Source organism: Oncorhynchus gorbuscha, linkage group LG16 (genome assembly GCF_021184085.1).
Source record: "Oncorhynchus gorbuscha isolate QuinsamMale2020 ecotype Even-year linkage group LG16, OgorEven_v1.0, whole genome shotgun sequence".
Classification (NCBI taxonomy): Eukaryota; Metazoa; Chordata; class Actinopteri; order Salmoniformes; family Salmonidae; genus Oncorhynchus; species Oncorhynchus gorbuscha.
Window position 1 is genome coordinate 35,338,089 of NC_060188.1, and position 19,306 is coordinate 35,357,394.

Genomic DNA, 19,306 nt, shown 5'->3' on the forward strand with positions numbered 1-19,306 from the left:
AAGGAACAAGCACGTTGATACATGCAACACAGTTCACACATCCCAGGCACCCAACATGCATTGACTCACCACATAGCTTCAACTTCCAATGTGTAGAAGACTTCATTTTCATGGTTGCTTTTAACGTGAGCTCTGATGTCACAAGTCATATGCTTTCAATGTTTCATTTGATGTCCGTTTATTGATGAATAATGTACTAAGAAAAATGACTCACTAACACTAATATAAACCAATGAAGGCTAACCACAAAGTAGTAGTGTCAAATTGCCAATCTAAGTTCTGCAGTTCCCTACTTTAATGGGTAGGGTAAGGATTGTGTGGCGGATAAAACTGATCCTAGATCTGCCTGTGTGTATGACAGAAAGGGATACACAGAGATACACGCAATTACTTTAGGCTTCAAAGTAGCTCTTTTAACTAACATTACCTACAGCATTTAAGCCTGGTTCAGAACCAGCCCGTATAAAGAATCCATTACAAACAGTTCACTCAGTCAGTGACAGGTCTGCTGCAAGCCTGTAAATCCATAGCTTGTAGGACAGTGACACCCTGCTTTCATTTATTTCTCTCTCTGCCTAAGCACTGATCAGAGTACACACACCTTCAGGGTTGGCTTCCCGGACACAGATTAAGCCTGGTCCCGGATTTAAAACGCAAACTCGATAGAGAATCTCCTGTGCTCAGGAAACCACCCTTCAGAGTACAGACTTCAAATAAAAGACAGGGACAGAATATCAAGTGTCAAATCTCTATATTTAAACCATCCATCCATTCAACAGACCAACCACCTGACTATGACAGGTTTATACCACACAGAGAGAAAGGAGAGTCAGTGTAGTGTACTTACAGTATATACAGTGTGTGTGTGTGCGCGCGCGCGCATGTGTAAGTGTGTATACATGTATTCTGCATCTCTCCCACAACATTGTACTTTTAAAAAATTCATATACTGCGTGTGTATATTTCGCAGATATCTACTCATTTCTGTACAGCAAGACACACAGGAGACGGGGGGGGGTGTTGTTACGAGTTTACATGGGGACAGAAAATAGGGAGGGGAATAAAACAAAATGTCACTCTACGGCCTCATTGGGCCCAGTCACGTGCAAGGAGTGCGGGGCTGGTCCTTGGTTGGGTGGCAGAACCAACGGAAGGAGGGGGAGTGCGACCCCATGTCCAATCAATAGGAGGAATCCATCTCTCTGTCCTCCCTCTCTTCCTCGTCCATCTTTCGACCGTGCTTCCTGAAGTACTTGTACCTTTGAACATAAAGCTTGACCAGGTTGCTCACCTTGACCGGGTTGATCTCTCCCGTTCGACTGTGGCAGATCTGAGAAGCAGACACAGGTCGGTATTAGTCATAAACACACTATATATCAAATGGCTGTTACAGCGTAATTACTGTGTAGTTACAGTTTAACTAGGCTGTAATTACAACTTCCAATTGCAACTGCTGGAACATAGTAACATATTCTGCATTATAAACCGGTTAGTTTGCGTCCTGGATGATGATTGGCTGAAACAGCATTTCAGCCGCGTGTATATTGTACAATATACCACAGGTATACTGCAAAAATACTCCTTATGTTGGAAACCAGTTTATAATTGCAATATGGCACCTCTGAGGTTTGTGGTATATGGCCAATATACAGCTCCGCGTTGTGCATAAGAACAGCCCTTGGCCATGGTACACTGAACAAAAAGATAAAGCACAACATACAACAATTTCAAAGATTTTACTGAGTCACAGTTCATAACGAAATCAATTATGCCCTAATCTATGGATTTCACATGACTGGGAATACATATACGCATCTGTGTGTCACAGATAGCTTTTTTTTTTTATATATATGCACGTGGATCAGAAAACCACTCAGTAGTTGGTGTGACCACCATCTGCCTCATGCAGCGCCACATATCTCCTTTGCATAGAGTTGATCAGGCTGTTGATTGTGGCCTGTGGAATGTTGTCACACTCTTCAATGGCAGTGCGAAGTAGCTGGATATTGGCGGGAACCGGAACATGCAGTCGTAAACGTTGATCCAGAGCAACCCAAACATGCTCAATGGGTGACATGGATGTGCAGGCCATGGATGAACTGGGACATTTTCAGCTTCCAGGAATTGTGTTCAGATCCTTGCGACATGAGGCCGTGCGTTATAATGCGGTGATGGATGAATGGCACGACAATGAGCCTCAGGATCTCGTCATGATATCCCTGTACATTCAAATTGCCTTCGAAAAAATGCAATCGTGTTACTTATGCCTCCACATATTATAACCACACTGCCAGCACGGGCACTCTGTTCACAATGTTGACATCAGCAAACAGCTCTCCCACACAACGCCGTCTGCCCAGTACAATTGAAACCGGTATTCATCCGTGAAAAGCACACTTCTCTAGTGTGCCAGTGGCCATCGAAGGAGAGTATTTGCCCACTGAAGTCAGTTACGACACCAAACTGCAGTCGGGTCAAGATCCCGGTGAGGACGGCGAGCACACAGACAAGCGTCCCTGAGACGGTTTCTGATAGTTAGTGAAGAAATTCTTCAGTTGTGCATACTCAGTTTCATCAGCTGGCGTGGTTACACATGGTCTACGGTTGTGAGGCCAGTTAGACATACTGTCAAATTCTCTAAAACGGCATTGGAGGTTGCTTATGAACATTACATTATCTGGAAACAGCTCTGGTGGACATTCCTGCAGTCAGCATGCCAATTGCAAGACATCTGTGGCATTGTGTGGTGTGACAAAGCTGCACATTTTAGAGTGACCTTTTATTGTCCCCCGCACAAGGTGCAACTGTGTAATGATCCTGCTGTTGAATACGCTTCTTGATATGCCACACCTGTCAGGTGGAAGGTTTATCTTGGCAAAGGAGAAATGCTCACTAACAGGGATGTAAACAAATTTGTGAACAAACTTTGAGAAATAAGCTCTTTGTGCACATGTTATTTTTTTAAAATCTTTTATTTCAGCTCATGAAACCAACACTTAACATGTTGTGTTTATATTTTTGTTCAGTTTATTGGCCAATATACCACACCGCCTCAGGCCTTATTGCTTAAATATACTACACTCCCTCTGGCCTTTATGAAGTCTACTTCCAACAACTGTTTGTGGAAATTCTTTAAACCTTCACAAACAAGTCAAAGTAATTGTATCGACACCACACCACTCAGTCTAGTAATTACGCCAATCTTTAAATTGTGTGAGCCAATATTTTTAAATGTGCAAGTCACAAACAGGTTGAACAGCAATTGTTATTCCTATGGAACAAGATGCACCTACACTCCGTTACTGAGATACGCTACAGCCTAAATCCAAAAGCCTGACCATTGCAGAGCAGACGTTTTTGTTCCAGCCCAGCACTAACACACCTGATTCAACTGTTTATCAAGTCATAGAATAAGGTGTTTGACACCCTCGAATAACAGCGTTAAGAACGCTGAACAAAGCGTTCGTAACAACGGCGCACTCAGCCGCGCGGCAACGGCGCACTCAGCCGCGCGGCAACGGCGCACTTAAACCATGTAATAACAATGTAATGCAGCTAAAACAGGTTTATGGTTCGAGAGCTGGGTTACCTTGTGTACTGCCTTCCTCAGGATGTCCTTGTAGTCGTCCTTGTTAATGTCTTTACGCTGGTAGTACGGCTTAATGGCCAGCTTCACCTCCTCCACCGCACGCTCCTGAGTGTGGAGCTTCTTCAGGTACTGAGAGTGAGAGAGAGAAAAATAAAATAAGAGGTGCAGTACTAGGGTTGAAAGGTATACCGAAACGTCAGTACTTTTTAGATACCAGAACATGCAAAACTGTTTTGCAGTAGAATGTCACTTTCGGTACTTCTGTCAAATGTCCCTCACGGATCAAGCCATTCTTATCAGCGCAGCCGAACCCCTTATTATAGCGTGCACAGTGCCTGCTACACTTGCTCATTTCTAGCCTGCACTGGTAGTCTGGGCAACATCATGTTGGCTCCCCACTCATGCTGAACAGAAGTTAACAGACTTGAACAATGCGACAAGGCATGTAGATGTTGAAACTGTTAACTACTGTGAGCAAAACAATGTCGATACCCTTTACAATGGAAGAATATACAGCTTACAGAGTGTCCAGCTTTGTAGGCTAACTTTCCTTGCTAGGTGATGCTAAGCTAACATCAATTCACTATCCGAGACTTACTTTGTGATATGCAAACTGCAAAAGGCATATGTTCATTTCAAAGCTGATCATCAATAAAAACGTTATTGTTTTTTATTTAACCTTCATTTAACTAGGCAAATCAGCTGGGAACAAATTTTTATTTACAATGACGGCCTACCGAGGAACAGTGGGTTAACTGCCTTGTTCAGGGGCAGAACGACAGATTTTTACCTTGTCAGCTTGGGGGTTCGGGGATTCGATCCAGCTCTAACCACAAGGCTACCCATTGACCCAAGTTCCTTGGTGTCCTGACTGCCTCGTTTAATGACATCGTTACCCGTTAAGAGACAACGCAAGTTTTTATGAAAAAGCTACTTCTCCGCAAATGTTGTTGAATACAATTTGTCATCTGTAAACACCCAAAAACAAGGCCAATAACTCAATGCATGCACACACTCCTATTGAATATGCATTCACCTGTATTGTCCATATGCTACAGATTTATTTACCCAACAGATTATTCAAATAAATTATTACCATAATGTAGTTAGATTGGTAAAAACAAAGTCAAACTGATTGCATGATTGTATAATTGATTAATTAATGCATATGTTAGAGCCGATTTGGACATATTTGTATAAAAGACCGAACATATGGAGCTCCATGTATATTTGTGTAAATATATTAAATATGAATGTAAATGATGAAATATTAGGTACGTACCTTTATGATTTATAGTGGGGTCTTTGGAACTGCACCTAATGCAGAAAATGCAACAGGTGATGGTTCAGGTTCCTTATAGACCTCGGGTTCCTGGTTCTCATAATAAGAGTTCATTCCATCTTCTTGGCTTAGAAAATGGGCTGCCACAGAATGGGATTGAGAAGTTGACTCAACACTCTCCAGAACCTTCAGTTTGGCATTATATGCTGCTATGTCCGTTTCCAGTGCCATTTTTTCCATCCTAACATTCAGTTGAGCTTTCTGTTGTTCCAGTTGAGCTTTCTGTTGTTCCAGTTGAGCTTTCTCCAGTTCCAATGCATGCTTGTCCTGTAATGATGCTTGGCGAGCTAGTAGAGCTGCTCGTTCTGCCTCAGCTTTTAGGCGTGCAGAGGACACTGAGGAAGCAGTTTTAGAAGACTTTGTTTTACTTGATGTTTTTGACACATTGGAAATGCTGTCGTGTGGTTCAATGAGCGTTTGTGGCTCGATTTCAGCTTTTTTCCATATTTCCACCTCTTTCAGGAAATGTTCATAAGTTCTCATTCTTGGTTGATAATAGTTAATGCTCTCCTGTTCGTGTTCCTCCTCTGTGACCAGCTCTAGCACAGAATCATGAGCATTCTTAAAGTCATTGAGAACAGCATGGAATGCTTCAAGACTCTCATCCACAGTTTCAATGTTTCCTCCATCAACAAGAAGGGCTTTTATTTCATTCATTTTGCGTGTACACACTCCAAGTTTGCCTCTCCGGGCTGCATAGAGTGAATTTAGATGCTCCTCTGCCCTCTCCAGTGGAGTCTTATTTGGGATTTCATCCTCCATCATTCACTTTTAGTTCACACAATTTACAATGACACAGTTGTTGGTTTTTGATTGTTAAACGTAATGCCCCTTTAGACCTCCTTTAATGCTTTAAAACACAGTCCTCCATTTCAGCATATTGACCCATTTTGAATTGAACATGTGGAAGTTCGGCATTTTAGATGAGTTTTAAACATTTCATCCCATTATAAGTTGTCCCTTTAATGAAGTTTAAACACGCAGTATCTTCAGATCCTTAGATTGCAATTTGTTGCGTTGATGCATTGCATTTCCACGTTAGGCCAAATATTAGACATAAGATTAGGCTACATTGTGCGTAGGATCTCAGTGTTTCCCAAACTTAAACTTCTTAATTGTTTTCACAACGCTGTGTTTTGAATTCCATTCCCAAGTTTATCAAACATTCCAATTAAAAGCACATTTGCGCTTCCATAATATGCATGATCAAATGATCGCATTGAACAGGGCAGCTCATTCATTCGCAGTGGTTACTCACGGCTGGCGAATTCTAGGAGTTCAAATCCTTCCAAGCGAGCTGTCCTTACGATCCGGATGCAATTACAAATAGAACAATATCCAGCGTGTGTCCGAACCGGAGATTTCCTTCCGATAGTAATCCTTCGCGGAGTTTTTTGACTTGAATGTAGTGGCTTCCTTTCGTCTTTACCATAGCCACTGCCCAAGCCTGAAGCAGGGTTGTTTGGTACGCATACAGACATACAGACATACAGACATACAGGTCATAATATGTATTTTCCATATCAAGTATTTTGTGCTTTAAGTTGATTGGAGACTCATTTATTTGTTAGATATAAGAAGAATAAACATTTTTGTTGCACCATATCCCTGGATGTCATGGAATGTTTGGCCGTTTGGAAACCTTGAGTGTGGACTGTATGCGTACCAAACAACCCCGCTTCAGGCTTGGGCAGTGGCTATGGTAAAGACGAAAGGAAGCCACTACAGCATACATGGCTGTCTCTGAAAAATTGTTAGTAAAAAAATGCAAATGTAATGATATTGAACTCAAAGATGCCCAACGATTGAAGAGAGCAGTAGCTGTGCCATTCGGTGACTTTGGCTAATATGCCTTTTTTGTTGTTGCCATGGAACCGTTTTGGTATTGAGCATCGTGATACTAAACCTGGTATCGGTAATGAAGTCAACATTCTGGTATCGTGACAACACTATGAGGTACTGTACTGATAGTCAGATTACCTTCCTTTCACACACACACACACACACACACACGTAATTGGAAGGTATGGGAGTGGTAGAAAGACATGGTTTTTAATGGTGCTACCTTGTCAGGGTCCTTGCTCTCGTTGTCCCAGCCTATGTCACTGGAGCCCCCAGACCCTCCCGAGAACCCAGAGGGCATGGGAGGGGGCGGGGTCTGGGCACAGCCGCCACCCATAGACATGCCAGGGTGCAGGTGGCTGGGCGTGGTTTTGGTGCAGCCCACCATTGGGAGAGAGCTGTGCAGGATGAACTGGGCAGGGGTGGGGCCAGGGGGAGGAACCTGGGAGGAGGAAGAAGAGGAAGGGGCATGCTGCGATGAATGGTTCTGATTGGTTTGGGAGAGAATCTGCAAGAGAGAGAGAGACGGAAGGTATGATGAGAAACGGAAGTGCTTGGTCAGATATTTAACACCTTCAAAACAATCCAAGACAAATATGTAAATATATAATATCATTATATTTCACAGTAAACATACAGTTGAAGTCGGACGTTTACATACACTTATGTTGGAGTCATTAAAACGTGTTTTTCAACCACTCCACAAATTTCTTGTTAACAAACTATAGTTTTGGGAAGTCGGTTAGGACATCTACTTTGTGCATGACACAAGTCATTTTTCCAACAATTGTTTACAGACAGATTATTTCACTTATAATTCACTGTATCACAATTCCAGTGGGTCAGAGGTTTACATACACTAAGTTGACCGCACCTTTAAACAGCTTGGAAAATACCAGAAAATGTCATGGCTTTAGAAGCTTCTGATTAACATAATTTGAGTCAATTGTAGGTGTACCCGTGGATATACTTCAAGGCCCAGCTTCAAACTCAGTGCCTCTTTGCTTGACATCATGGGAAAATCAAAATAAATCAGCCAAGACCTAAGAAAAATAATTGTAGACCTTCACGAGTCTGGTTCATCCTTGGGAGCAATTTCCAAACGCCTGAAGGTACCATGTTCATCTGTACAAACAATAGTACGCAAGCATAAACGCCATGGGACCACACAGCCATCATACCACTCAGGAAGGAGATGTGTTCTGTCTCCTAGAGATTAATGTACTTTGGTGCGAAAAGTGCAAATCAATCACAGAACAACAGCAAAAGACCTTGTGAAGATGCTGGAGGAAACGGGTACAAAATAATCTATATACACAGTAAAACGAGTCCTATATCAACATAACCTGAAAGGCCGCTCAGCAAGGAAGAAGCCACCACTCCAAAACCGCCGTAAAAAAACCAGACTACGGTTTGCAACTGCACATGGAGACAAAGTTTGTACTTTTTGGAGAAATGTCCTCTAGTCTGATGAAACAAAAATAGAACGGGCCTAAGAACACCATCCCAAATGTGAAGCACGTGGTGGCAGCATCATGCTGTGGGGGTGCTTTGCTGCAGGAGAGACTGGTGCACTTCACAAAATAGATGGCGTCATGAGGTAGGAAAAGGATGTCGCTTCAATATATCCACATCTCAAGACATCAGTCAGGAAGTTAAAGCTTGGTCGCAAATGGGTCTTCCAAATGGACAATGACCCCAACAAAGTCAAGGTATTGGAGTGGCCATCACAAAGCCCTGACCTCAATCCTATAGAAAATGTGTGGGCAGAACTGAAAAAGCGTGTGCGAGCAAGGAGGCCTACAAACCTGACTCAGTTACACCAGCTCTGTCAGGGGGAATGGGCCAAAATTCAACCAACTTATTGTGGGAAGCTTGTGGAAGGCTACCCGAAACATTTGACCCAATGCACACATTGTATATAGACTGCCCATTTTTTTCTACTGTTATTGACTTGTTAATTGTTTATTCCATGTGTAACTCTGTGTTGTCTGTTCACACTGCTATGCTTTATCTTGGCCAGGTCGCAGTTGCAAATGAGAACTTGTTCTCAACTAGCCTACCTGATTAAATAAAGGTGAAATAAATAAAAAATAAATAAAAAATAAAGGCAATGCTACCAAATACTAGTTGAGTTGTATGTAAACTTCTGAATAAAAGCGGAAATAAATCACTCTACTATTATAGACATTTTACACTCTTAAAATAAAGTGGTGAGCTTAACTGACCTAAAACACTGAAATTTACTAGAATTAAATGTCAGGAATTGTGAAAAACTGTATTTGGTTGAGATGAATGTAAACTTCCGACTTCAACTGGAAACCGTGTCTTCAGAAAGTATTCACGTCCCTTGACTTTTTCAACATTTTGTTGCGTTTGTAGAGCCTTAATGTAAAATGAATACCTCATCTCTGTAACCCACACATACAGATAATTGTAAGGTCCCTCAGCCGAGCAGTGAATTTCAAACACAGCTTCAACCACAAATACCAGGAAGGTTTTCCAAAGCCTCGCGAAGGACACATAATTGGTAGGAAAAAGACATTGAATATCCCTTTGAGCATATCGAAGTTGTTAATTACACTTTGAACAGTGCATCAATACGCTCAATCACTACAAAGATACAGGAATCCTTCCTAACTCAGTTGCCGTAGAGGAAGGAGGCCAAAGGTGATTATGACATTTTATTTCCCCCACAGTCTGCAGGCACCCGGCCCGCCACAAGAAGTCGCTAGAGCGTGATGAGCCAAGTAAATCCCAATCATGGCCGGTTGTAATACAGCCCGGGATCGAACCGGAGTATGTAGTGACGCCTCTAGCACTGCGAAGCAGTGCATTAGACCGGTGCACCACTCGGGTGGCCCAGCCAATGGTGACTTTAAAACAGTTACAGGCTGTGATAATCCATTCCTTACTTAGATGTACATGTATTTAATAATAATAATATAATATATGCCATTTAGCAGACGCTTTTATCCAAAGCGACTTACAGTCATGTGTGCATACATTCTACGTATGGGTGGTCCCGGGGATCGAACCCACTACCCTGGCGTTACAAGCGCCATGCTCTACCAACTGAGCTACAGAAGGACCACATGTTGTGAAAGTGTTCGATATTACTGCACTGTCGGAGCTAGAAGTATAAGCATTTCGCTACACCCGCAATGACATCTGCTAAACACGTGTATGTGACCAATGAATTTGATTTGATTTAAAGTAAAACTGCAAACAATGTGGCAAAGAAATGTACTTCGTCCTGAATACAAAGATTTATGTTGGTGCAAACACCACATCACTGAGTACCACTCTTCATATTTTCAAGCATGGTGGTGGCTGCATCATGTTATGGGTATGCTGGTCATCGGCAAGGACCAGGGATTTTTCGAGTATAAAATAAACTGTATAGAGCTAAGCACAGGCAAAATCCTAGAAGACAACCTGGTTCAGTCTGCATTCCAACAGACACTTGGAGACATTCACCTTTCAGCAGGACAATTATCTAAAACACCAGGCCAAATGTACCCTGGAATTGCTTACCAAGACAACATTGAATGTTCCCAAGTGGCCTAGTTACAGTTTTGACTTAAATCTGCTTGAAATTAAAATAAAATCTTAATTATCACATCCGCCGAATACAATGGTGTAGAACTTACAGCAAAATGCTTACTTACAAGCCCTTAACCAACAATGCCATTCAAGAAATAGAGTTGAGAAAATATTTACTAAATAAACAAAATGAAAAATGTAATAAAAGTAACACAAAGTAACAATAACAAGGCTATACACAAGGGGTACCAGTACCAAGGGACACAGGTTAGTAAAGGTAGTTTGCACATGTAGGTAGGGGTAAGGTGTGTAAAAACAAGGGGGGGCGCTCCGCTACCGCTTCCTGTGCGGTAGCAGAGAGAACAGTCTATGAATTGGGTGACTGGAGTCTGTCCATTTTTTGGGCCATCCTCGGACACAGCCTAGTATATAGGTCCTGGATGGCAGGAAACTTGACTCCAGAGAAGTACTGGGCTGTATGCACCCTCTGTAGCACCTTACGGTCAGATGCCAAGCAGTTGTCATACCAGGTGGTGATGCATCCAGTCAGGATGCACTCAATGGTGCACCTGTAGAACCTTGAGGATCTGGGGACCCATGCCAAATCTTTTCAGTCTCCTGAGGGGAAAAATGTGTTGTCGTGCCCTCTTCACAAACCTCTTGGTGTGTTTGGACCATGATAGTTTGTTGGTGATGTAGACACCAAGGGGCGTGAAGCTCTCGACCCGTTACACTACAGCCCCATCGATGTGAATGGGTGTGTTCGGCCTTCCTTTTCCTGTAGTACCCGATCAGCTCCTTTGTCTTGCTCACGTTGAGGGAGAGGTTGTTGTCCTGGTACCACACTTCCAGGTCTCCAACCTCCTCCCTATAGGCGGTCTTATTGTTGTCGGTAATAAGGCCTGCCACGTGTCATCAGAAAGCTTAATGAGGGTGTTGGAGTCATGCTTGGCCACACAGTCGTAGGTGAAAAGGGAGTACAAGAGGGGACTAAGCATACACCCGAGGTGCCCCCCGTTAAAGATCAGCGTGGCTGATGTGTTGTTGCCTAACCTTACCACCTGGGGGCGGCATGTTTAGGAAGTCCAAACAACACTTTCTTGGGCACAGGGACTATGGAGGTCTGCTTGAAACACGAAGGTATTACAGACTGTCAGGGAGAGGTTGAAATTGTCAGTGAAGACACTTGCCAGTTGGTCCACGCATGCTCTGAGTACACGTCCTGGTAATTCGTCTGGCCCTGCGGCCTTGTGAATGTTGACCTGTTTAAAAAGTCTTACTTGCATAGGCTATGGAGAGCTTGATCACACAGTCGTCCGGAACAGCTGGTGCTCTCATGCATGTGTAACAATATAGCCTCCTTTTCTCTCCTCGCCCCTACCTGGGCTCGAACCACCCTCGAAGCATCGTTACCCGTCGCGCCACAAAAGCCGCGGCTCTTGCAGAGCAAGGGGAACAACTACTTCAAGGTCTCAGAGCGAGTGACGTCACCGATTGAAACGCTATTAGCGCGCACCCCGATAACTAGCTAGCCATTTCACATCGGTTACACATGCTTCAGTGTTGCTTGCCTCGAAGCAAGTATCAAAAGGCATTTAGCCCGTCTGGTAGGCTCGTGTCACTGGGCAGCTCTCGGCTGAGTTTTCCTTTGTACTCCGTAATAGTTTGCAAGCACTGCCACATCCAACAAGCGTCAGAACTGGCGCAGTAGGATTCAATCCTAGTTCCTGTATTGATGCTTTGCCTGTTTAAATTATTAATCTGAAGGCATAGTGGTTCTTATACGCGTGTGGATTTGTGTCCCACTCCTTGAAAGCGGCAGCTCTAGCCTTTAGCTCAGTGCGGATGTTGCCTGTAATCCATGGCTTCTGGTTGGGATATGGAGGTAAGGTCACTGTGGGGATGACATCGTCGATGTACTTATTGATGAAGCCGGTAACTGATGTGATAAACTCCTCAATGCCATTGGATGAATCCTGGAAGAGTCTGTAGCGTAGCATTCGCATCATTTGACCACTTCAGTATTGAGTCACATACTTCCTGCTTTAGTTTTTGCTTGTAAGCAGGAATCTGGAGGATATAATTATGGTCAGATTTGCAAAAGGGAGGGCGAGGGAGAGCTTTGCATGCGTCTCTGTGTGTGGAGTAAAGGTGGTCTAGAGTTTTTTTCCCCCTTTGGTTGCACATATGTCATGCTTGTAGAAATAACGGAAAATGGATTTAAATTTGCCTGCATTAAAGTTTCCGGCCACTATGCGCGACACTTCTGGATGAGCATATTCTTTTTTGCTTATGGCCTTATACAGCTCATTGGGTGCGGTCATAGTGCTAGCATGGGTTTGTTGTGGTAAATAGACAGCTATGAAAAATATAGATGAAAACTTGGTAGATAGTGTGGTCTACAGCTTATCATGGGGTACTCTACCTCAGGCGAGCAATACCTCAAGACTTTAATATTAAACATTGCGCACCAACTGTTATTGACAAATATACACATACCACCACCACGTGTCTTACCAGACATATCTGTTCTGTCCTGCAGATGCCCGGAAAACCCAGCCAACTGTTTATTATCCGTGTCATCCTTCAGCCATGAATTGGTGAAACATACGATATTACCGTTTTTAAATGTCCCGTTGGTACAATAGTCTTGAACAGAACTCATCCAGTTTATTCTCCAGTGATGTCACGTTGGCCAATAGAACAGATGGTAGAGGGAGGTTACCAAATAGGGATATCTTCTGTATACCACCCCTACCTTGTCACAAGACAACTGATTGGCTCAAACGCATTAAGGAAAGAAATTCCACAAATTAACTTTTAAAAAGGCACACATATTCATTGAAATGCATTCCAAGTGACAACCTCATGGAGCTGGTTGAGAAAATGCCAAGAGCATGCAAAGCTGTCATCAAGGCAAAGGGTGGCTACTTTGCAGAATCTCAAATATAAAATATATTCTGATTTGTTTCACACTTTTTTTGGTTACTACATGATTCCATGTGTCATTTCATAGTTTTGATGTCTTCACTATTATTCTACAATGTAGAAAAAGTACAAATAAAGAAAAATCCTGGAATGAGTAGGTGTGTCCAAACTTTTGACTGGTACGACACACACACACACACACACACACACACACACACACACACACACACACACACACCTGGCTTGTAGCATGAATGAACTCTTGGGCTTTGGCTCTACTTGCGATATTGGCCTCTTCCATCTTAAACAGCAGAGCTGTCACTGAAATACAGAGAGCAAGGGGTTAGTAAAAACCTTATAGATATTATATACTTCATAGTAGAAACAGGAATACCCCCCAAAAATAATGCCCCTCCACCAAAAATCTACTAGTTGACATTATTATAACGAATGCTCGTGACAGAGACTTACATGCTAAAACTCCTCCGGCTGTGCAGTCCACTCCTGTCTGCAGACTCCAGGGGAGGGTAGGGGCAGCAGGAGGGGGAGGAGGAGGCGGTGGCAGCTTGTTGGCTGAGGATGAAGAAACAGAAGAAGAGGAAGAGGAGGAGGGGTCTGTGGAGGAAGGAGGAAGGGAGAGAGAGGCGAGGGCAGAGCCAGATGAGGAGGAGCAAGGGGGTGAGGCCAGGGATTTGGAGGCTTCTTCCAGAGGAAGGGGCTTTATGCTGGAGGGGCCGTATTGTGAGAGGCCTCCCCCCTGGGAGGATGGTACGGACGTGGGACTGGAGGGGGGCAGGTTGGGGGTGCTCTGGGTCTGAGCGGGGCAGTCCTCGGATAGGAAGGAGGGCTCAGGGGTCTTACAGCTGCTGTCCACAGTCTGCGAGTCGGGAGACGACTCCCGAGCATCACGCGAGGTGGTGAAGGAGGGCGGAGGGGTGTGGGGGGGTGAGGAGGACGGGGGGAGGACACTGGTGGAAGAGGAGGATGATGAAGAAGAGGATGAGGAAGGGGTTGGACCGGCTGGACCAGAGTGTGGACTGGATGGTTTAGTCCCGACTCCTGATTGGATGTCGGAGGAAGGTCCACCCCAGCCGCCGCCCTCAGAGCTACAGTTGGCCATGGCGCCATCCACGTCCGTCAAACCAGCGGCTAAGCTTTTCTCTCCCCGCGTCTTCTTCGCCAGCCGCCGCCTACGCTTGGTTGCCAGGGACGATGAGGGCGAAGACGCCGAGGAGGAAGTGGAGGTGGTGGAGCTGGGCTTGGCCTTCTTGGACTTCAGTGTTGCCACCGTGGGATTGGCCAGCGAGGAGGAAGGGGGAGCGGCCAGGGAACTGCGTTTGCCCACCTTCCCCAGGTCCTTGTTGCGTCCACTCAGCAATAGAGGCTCAGAGCAGGGCTTGAGGAACGGAGACCTGCTCTCATTGTCCCTCCTAAAGACCACCGCAATGGAACCTCCCACCACCGGCATACCAGAGCCCCCTACTGACCCGCCTGCCCCGAGGAGCTCCATGCCCAGCTTCCCAGAGCCCACCGGGCCCCCCGTGGTGCTGCTCACGCCCTCACGCACGAGCACTGACACTTTGGATTGCAGCTTGGCTTTCCTCCCACCACCGCTTAATTTCTTGGACCTGCCAGACCGACCAGACTCTTTCTTTCCCCCTTTTTCCCCACGATCTTTCTCCTTCCCCATCTTCCGACCTCGTTTGGCCGAGGGGAGGGTGGCTAGGGCGGCCTGGGTTGGGGAGAGTGAGGCAGTGGAGAGCCCCTTGCCTTTGGGTCGAACCGAGGAGGAAGAGGACGACTCGGACTGACCAGCTTTCTTCCCCGTTCGGGATTTCTTCTTGAAGTGGTGGCGTCCAGGTTTGTTGGCGGTCTTGGGTTTGGCGCTGGGAGCAGCGGGTTCCAGAAGCTGGGGAGGGGGTGGGGAGTCTTCTATAGAGGGGTAGTCTGAGTCCAGGGCCTCCCCGTCCAGAGAGTGCATGTTTATCTCCAGTTTGTCTGAAAAGTGGTCCGAGTCATAGCCATGGTAATGTGACGGCGGCGAGAGGGAGCGGCTCCCACGCCGGCCCATGCCTTCTTCCAACTCTTCGTCCGAGCGCCGACGCCTCTTCTTCTTCCTCTTGTGGGGCTTGTCCGAGCCCTGGGGGGGGCTGTGGGGGGAGGATGGAGCCAGCGGGGGGGAACCGGGGAGAGTGGTGGTGGTGGTCGTGGTGACCGTGATGGTGCGCTTGATGGCAAACAGGTCAGAGCCATTGAGATCCTGGATGGACGGTGGCACCACGGGACGACCGTCTCTACGTCTTTCCCTGTCCCCTTCTCTGACCCTGTCCCTTTCTCTGTCTCTGTCCCTGTCTCTGTCCCTGTCCCTTTCTCTGTCCCTGTCCCTTTCTCTGTCCCTGTCCCTTTCTCTGTCCCTGTCCCTTTCTCTCTGTCCCTTTCTCTGTCTCTGTCCCTGTCCGTTTCTCTGTGCCTTTCTCGGTGCCTGTCCCGGTGCCTGTCCCGGTGCCTTCGTTCTATGCTTGCTTTAGACCTCTTGGAGCTGCCTCTTTCTCGGCTGGTCGATTCGTGGATGCCGTCTCGCTCTCTTTCCCTCTTTATCCGGCTCGAGTCTCTATCCCTCTCCCTTCTCTGGGTGTCATCTTTCTTTCTGTCCTTGTCTCGATCTCCATCTTGTTCCCCATCTCGGTCTCTGTACCGGTCTCTGTTATTCTCTCTGTCTCTATCTCTCTCTCTGTGTTGGTCCTCTGAAGTGTTTGACCAGGAGCGACCCCCGCGCATTTGCCGCACTGAGGAGTTTTGTGAGCGGGGGCGTGCTGGAGATTCCGGGGTGCTCCATCGTCTCTTCTTCCTCTTTCTGCTATCGCTTCTGCTGCTCCTCCCTCTCTCCTCCACCTTTGTTTTCTTCTCTCTCTCACTCCGCCGCCCCCTCTCCCTTTCCCTGTGTCTTTCCTTCCTCTCACCACGCTTCTCTCCACCACAATCCTTCTCTTTCCTTTTCTTTCTCCTCCTCCTACTCTCCTCCTCCTCCCCTACCTTTCCTTCCTTCCGCTTGCGCCGCTCCCTCTCCTTGGAACTCTTGGAGGACTTGCAGCTCTTGTCCTTCTCGGCAGTGGAGGGAGGGGGGCAGAAGGAGGGTGTGAGGAGACGATGGGAGGTGCTGAGGTGAGAGGGAAGAAGGGAAGGAGGAACGGTATCTCGCCTTACGCCGGCTGACCAGCTTCCTCCTAAGATCTCCCAACCCGACCACCACCTCTTCCTCTTCTTCCTCCTCCTCCTCCATGGGCTCCCCATCCTCCATGCCAGGCATCACCGGCCCCCCCCAGTCCCCATCAGCCCGCACCGACACAAAGCTATCCCCATCCAACACCCTCAGGATCCTCTCCGGCTTAGCTCCCCCGTGGAGGAAAGGACTGCCGGAGGAGATGGGGAGGACGAGAGGAACGATTCCTTCCCGGCCTCTCTCCTCCCTATTCCCTCCGTCCCTCTCGGTGGCCCCCACGATCTCACCCTCCTCAATTTCAGAGTGGTCCGAGTGGTCCGCCTTCTCTCTCCTGTCCCGTACTTTCACCCGGGGCTCTTTGGTTCGGTCCAGCCTCCTCCGGAGGGGTAGAGGGAGAGAGCGCGGGGAGAGCGGGGGAACAGAGAGAGTGTCCGTGGAGTCTGGAGGAGCATTGTCCTTCTCCTCTCCTCCTGTCCCCCCCGTCTCTGCCTTCCTTTTCTTCCCTCTGGTATCGCTCCCCTTGCTGCTCACGCTGTTCCCTCTCTCCCTCCCTCCCCCCGTTGCTCGCTCCTCCTCCTCTCTCTCTGAGGGGGGAGAGCCGGTCGGATCAAAGGGATCGTACTTTTCCCCTTCTTCCTCCTCCTCGGCCGCTCCTCCCTCCCTCTCTCCTTCCGTGGGGTGAAAAGGGTCGTAGATCTCAGTCTCGTCCTCTTTTTGTCCGTCGGTGCCCACAGGGGGTGGGGAGAGACATAACAAGGGATCAGAGGAGGAGAAAGGGGGGTCAGCGAGAGAGGAGGGGGGAGCCAGGGAGGCGGAAGTGGAGGACACTACGTCACCCATCATCACGCTGTTGGCCATTCCCTCTTGGATGTCGTTGTGGTAGCTGGTTGCCACAGCTCCAGGAGAGGAGGATGAAGAGGAAGGTGGGGAGGCAGGAGAGGAGGAAGGAGAGGAGGGAGATGTGGAGGAGGGCAGGGGGCTCTTGGCAGTCTCTGTGATCCCGTGAGGAGGAGGGACGGCAGGCACCCCTTTAAGGCCTGGGATTCGAGTTAAATCCATGGCCAGGATGGGAGCTGGGCTTGGGGCAAGCTGCAGTCCAGTCAGTACTCCCTGGAGCCTGGGGTTGTGGCTGGAGGAGGGATGCTGAGGGCCGGGGATAAAAGAGCAACCCTGAAAGATGAGACAAGAAATGTTAGGCTTTAATCAACCACCTGGGGTCCACAATCTGTGAAGTGTGTGTGTGTTTGGGGGAAGTAGAGTATTGTAGGTGTGTATTTGAGTCGGTACCAATAATTTACCTGACTTCCTGTTGCCTATACCAGCAGTGACAGTGGACAAGATACTGAGCAGTGACGAGCCTTCCACTCTCACCTCAGCTGTCAACTCCACTTCAAGGTCAGAACTGGAATACAAATACATCACCCCTGAGACCACGCACAGTGGAACTGGCACATCTAAATTCCCTGTTATGTCATTTATTATATTGGGTGTCTCCCTCTCCCATACATTTCAGCTTACTTTTCACTCTGACATCCTCTCTTTAGCCGGGCATATGATTTTGGCCGCAATTTAGCTGTCCCCGACACGTTTGAGATTGTAGACAAAATTACACGTCGTTGCCTACTCGGGGCGCGTGGCTGTCACTGATGCTTGTTTAAATGTGAGCGGGTCAGAGAAGAAATCTGAGGCCTACCGATCCCGTCTTTGAGACGGCCCGATATTTTCCAAAAAAATCTACAATGCTCTTGTAGTGCGAGATGTTTAATGACAAGTTTTGAGAACGGTGATCAGCAATAGCCAAAGATATCCTACCAGTGATGATGATGTATCGCGTCTGCCAGAATGTGTACTCTTAAACAAGAGTGATGACTAATACTTGCAATGCATTTGTACTTGCCTTTAACCAACGCGTAATATCATCACAGCTCTGAAGTTGACAAGCAATGTTATTCAATCCAATAACGTATTGGCTTGATATTTCAACTCTGCATGGCGTGCGTGAATGTCTGACCTAAAACGTTTATGAGGCGGCTTTGACCCACAGCTCATTCTAGCTCATCTAATTACATAATTGCTTTTGCGAGACAGCGTGGTGTTTCAAATCCTCACGGCCAAGGGAAGAATTTTATAGCGTGTGACCCCGGTCTCTGCCACATTGTTTAGAGCGGCAACACTATGTTGGCAAAGCAAAAGAAATTACAGGAAAGATTTGAAAAGTAATGTAGTGTACGCCGGCATTACCTATCAAGGAGATGCTGAGGAGAGCAGTGAAGATAGACCAGGCAGGGAAGCGTTTCGGGGGTTGCAGTAATGACAGCTCCCTATACGAAGGGGACAGACAGACAAACACACACATTAATAGCTGCTACAGTCTGTGGAAGAGCTTTAAAAAACACACAATCACACTCACCAGCTCGCTAGGCTCGTCATCTGGGCTCTCCCGATCGCAATTGGTAACACCTCAATCGCGTCCTACTCCTTTCTTCATCCTTATCTGTCTCCTCTTCGCTGGAGTCTTTCTCTGTCTGAAGCAACATAAGGCAAATCAAATTTTGTTTTGAAGAATCTTGTAGTGTAGTGGTGTATGACCCTCCCTCTGTGCCACATCGCTTATCACTTCAGGTATATTAGAAAATGTAGACCGTGAATAAATGTAAGCATTCCTCAATTCAAATCAGTTGCAGCATGACCATAAACAAAATGATTGAACCAAAACCTTCAACTTCTACGGTACCCCCTCAATTAATTTGAGGAAGCACAGTTACAGCACAATCCTTTGTTTCTGGGATTCAGGCTGTCTCCATCAGTTTCTTCCTCTATGGCCATCTATGTGAGAACA

At 46.6% G+C, this 19,306-nt stretch overlaps 1 protein-coding gene across 1 annotated transcript; it reads right to left on the minus strand.

Moving 5' to 3' along the window:
* Positions 1-734: 734 nt before the first annotated feature.
* On the minus strand, positions 735-18,897 carry scaf1 (SR-related CTD-associated factor 1). The gene is made up of 8 exons (XM_046305781.1): positions 18,878-18,897; positions 16,487-16,843; positions 16,281-16,404; positions 13,719-15,507; positions 13,486-13,568; positions 6,997-7,281; positions 3,590-3,718; positions 735-1,330 (listed from the first exon to the last, which is right to left on the minus strand). The coding sequence occupies exons 1-8, from the start codon at positions 18,895-18,897 to the stop codon at positions 1,181-1,183; spliced, it is 2,937 nt and encodes a 978-aa protein (XP_046161737.1). The 3' UTR covers positions 735-1,180.
* Positions 18,898-19,306: the final 409 nt, after the last annotated feature.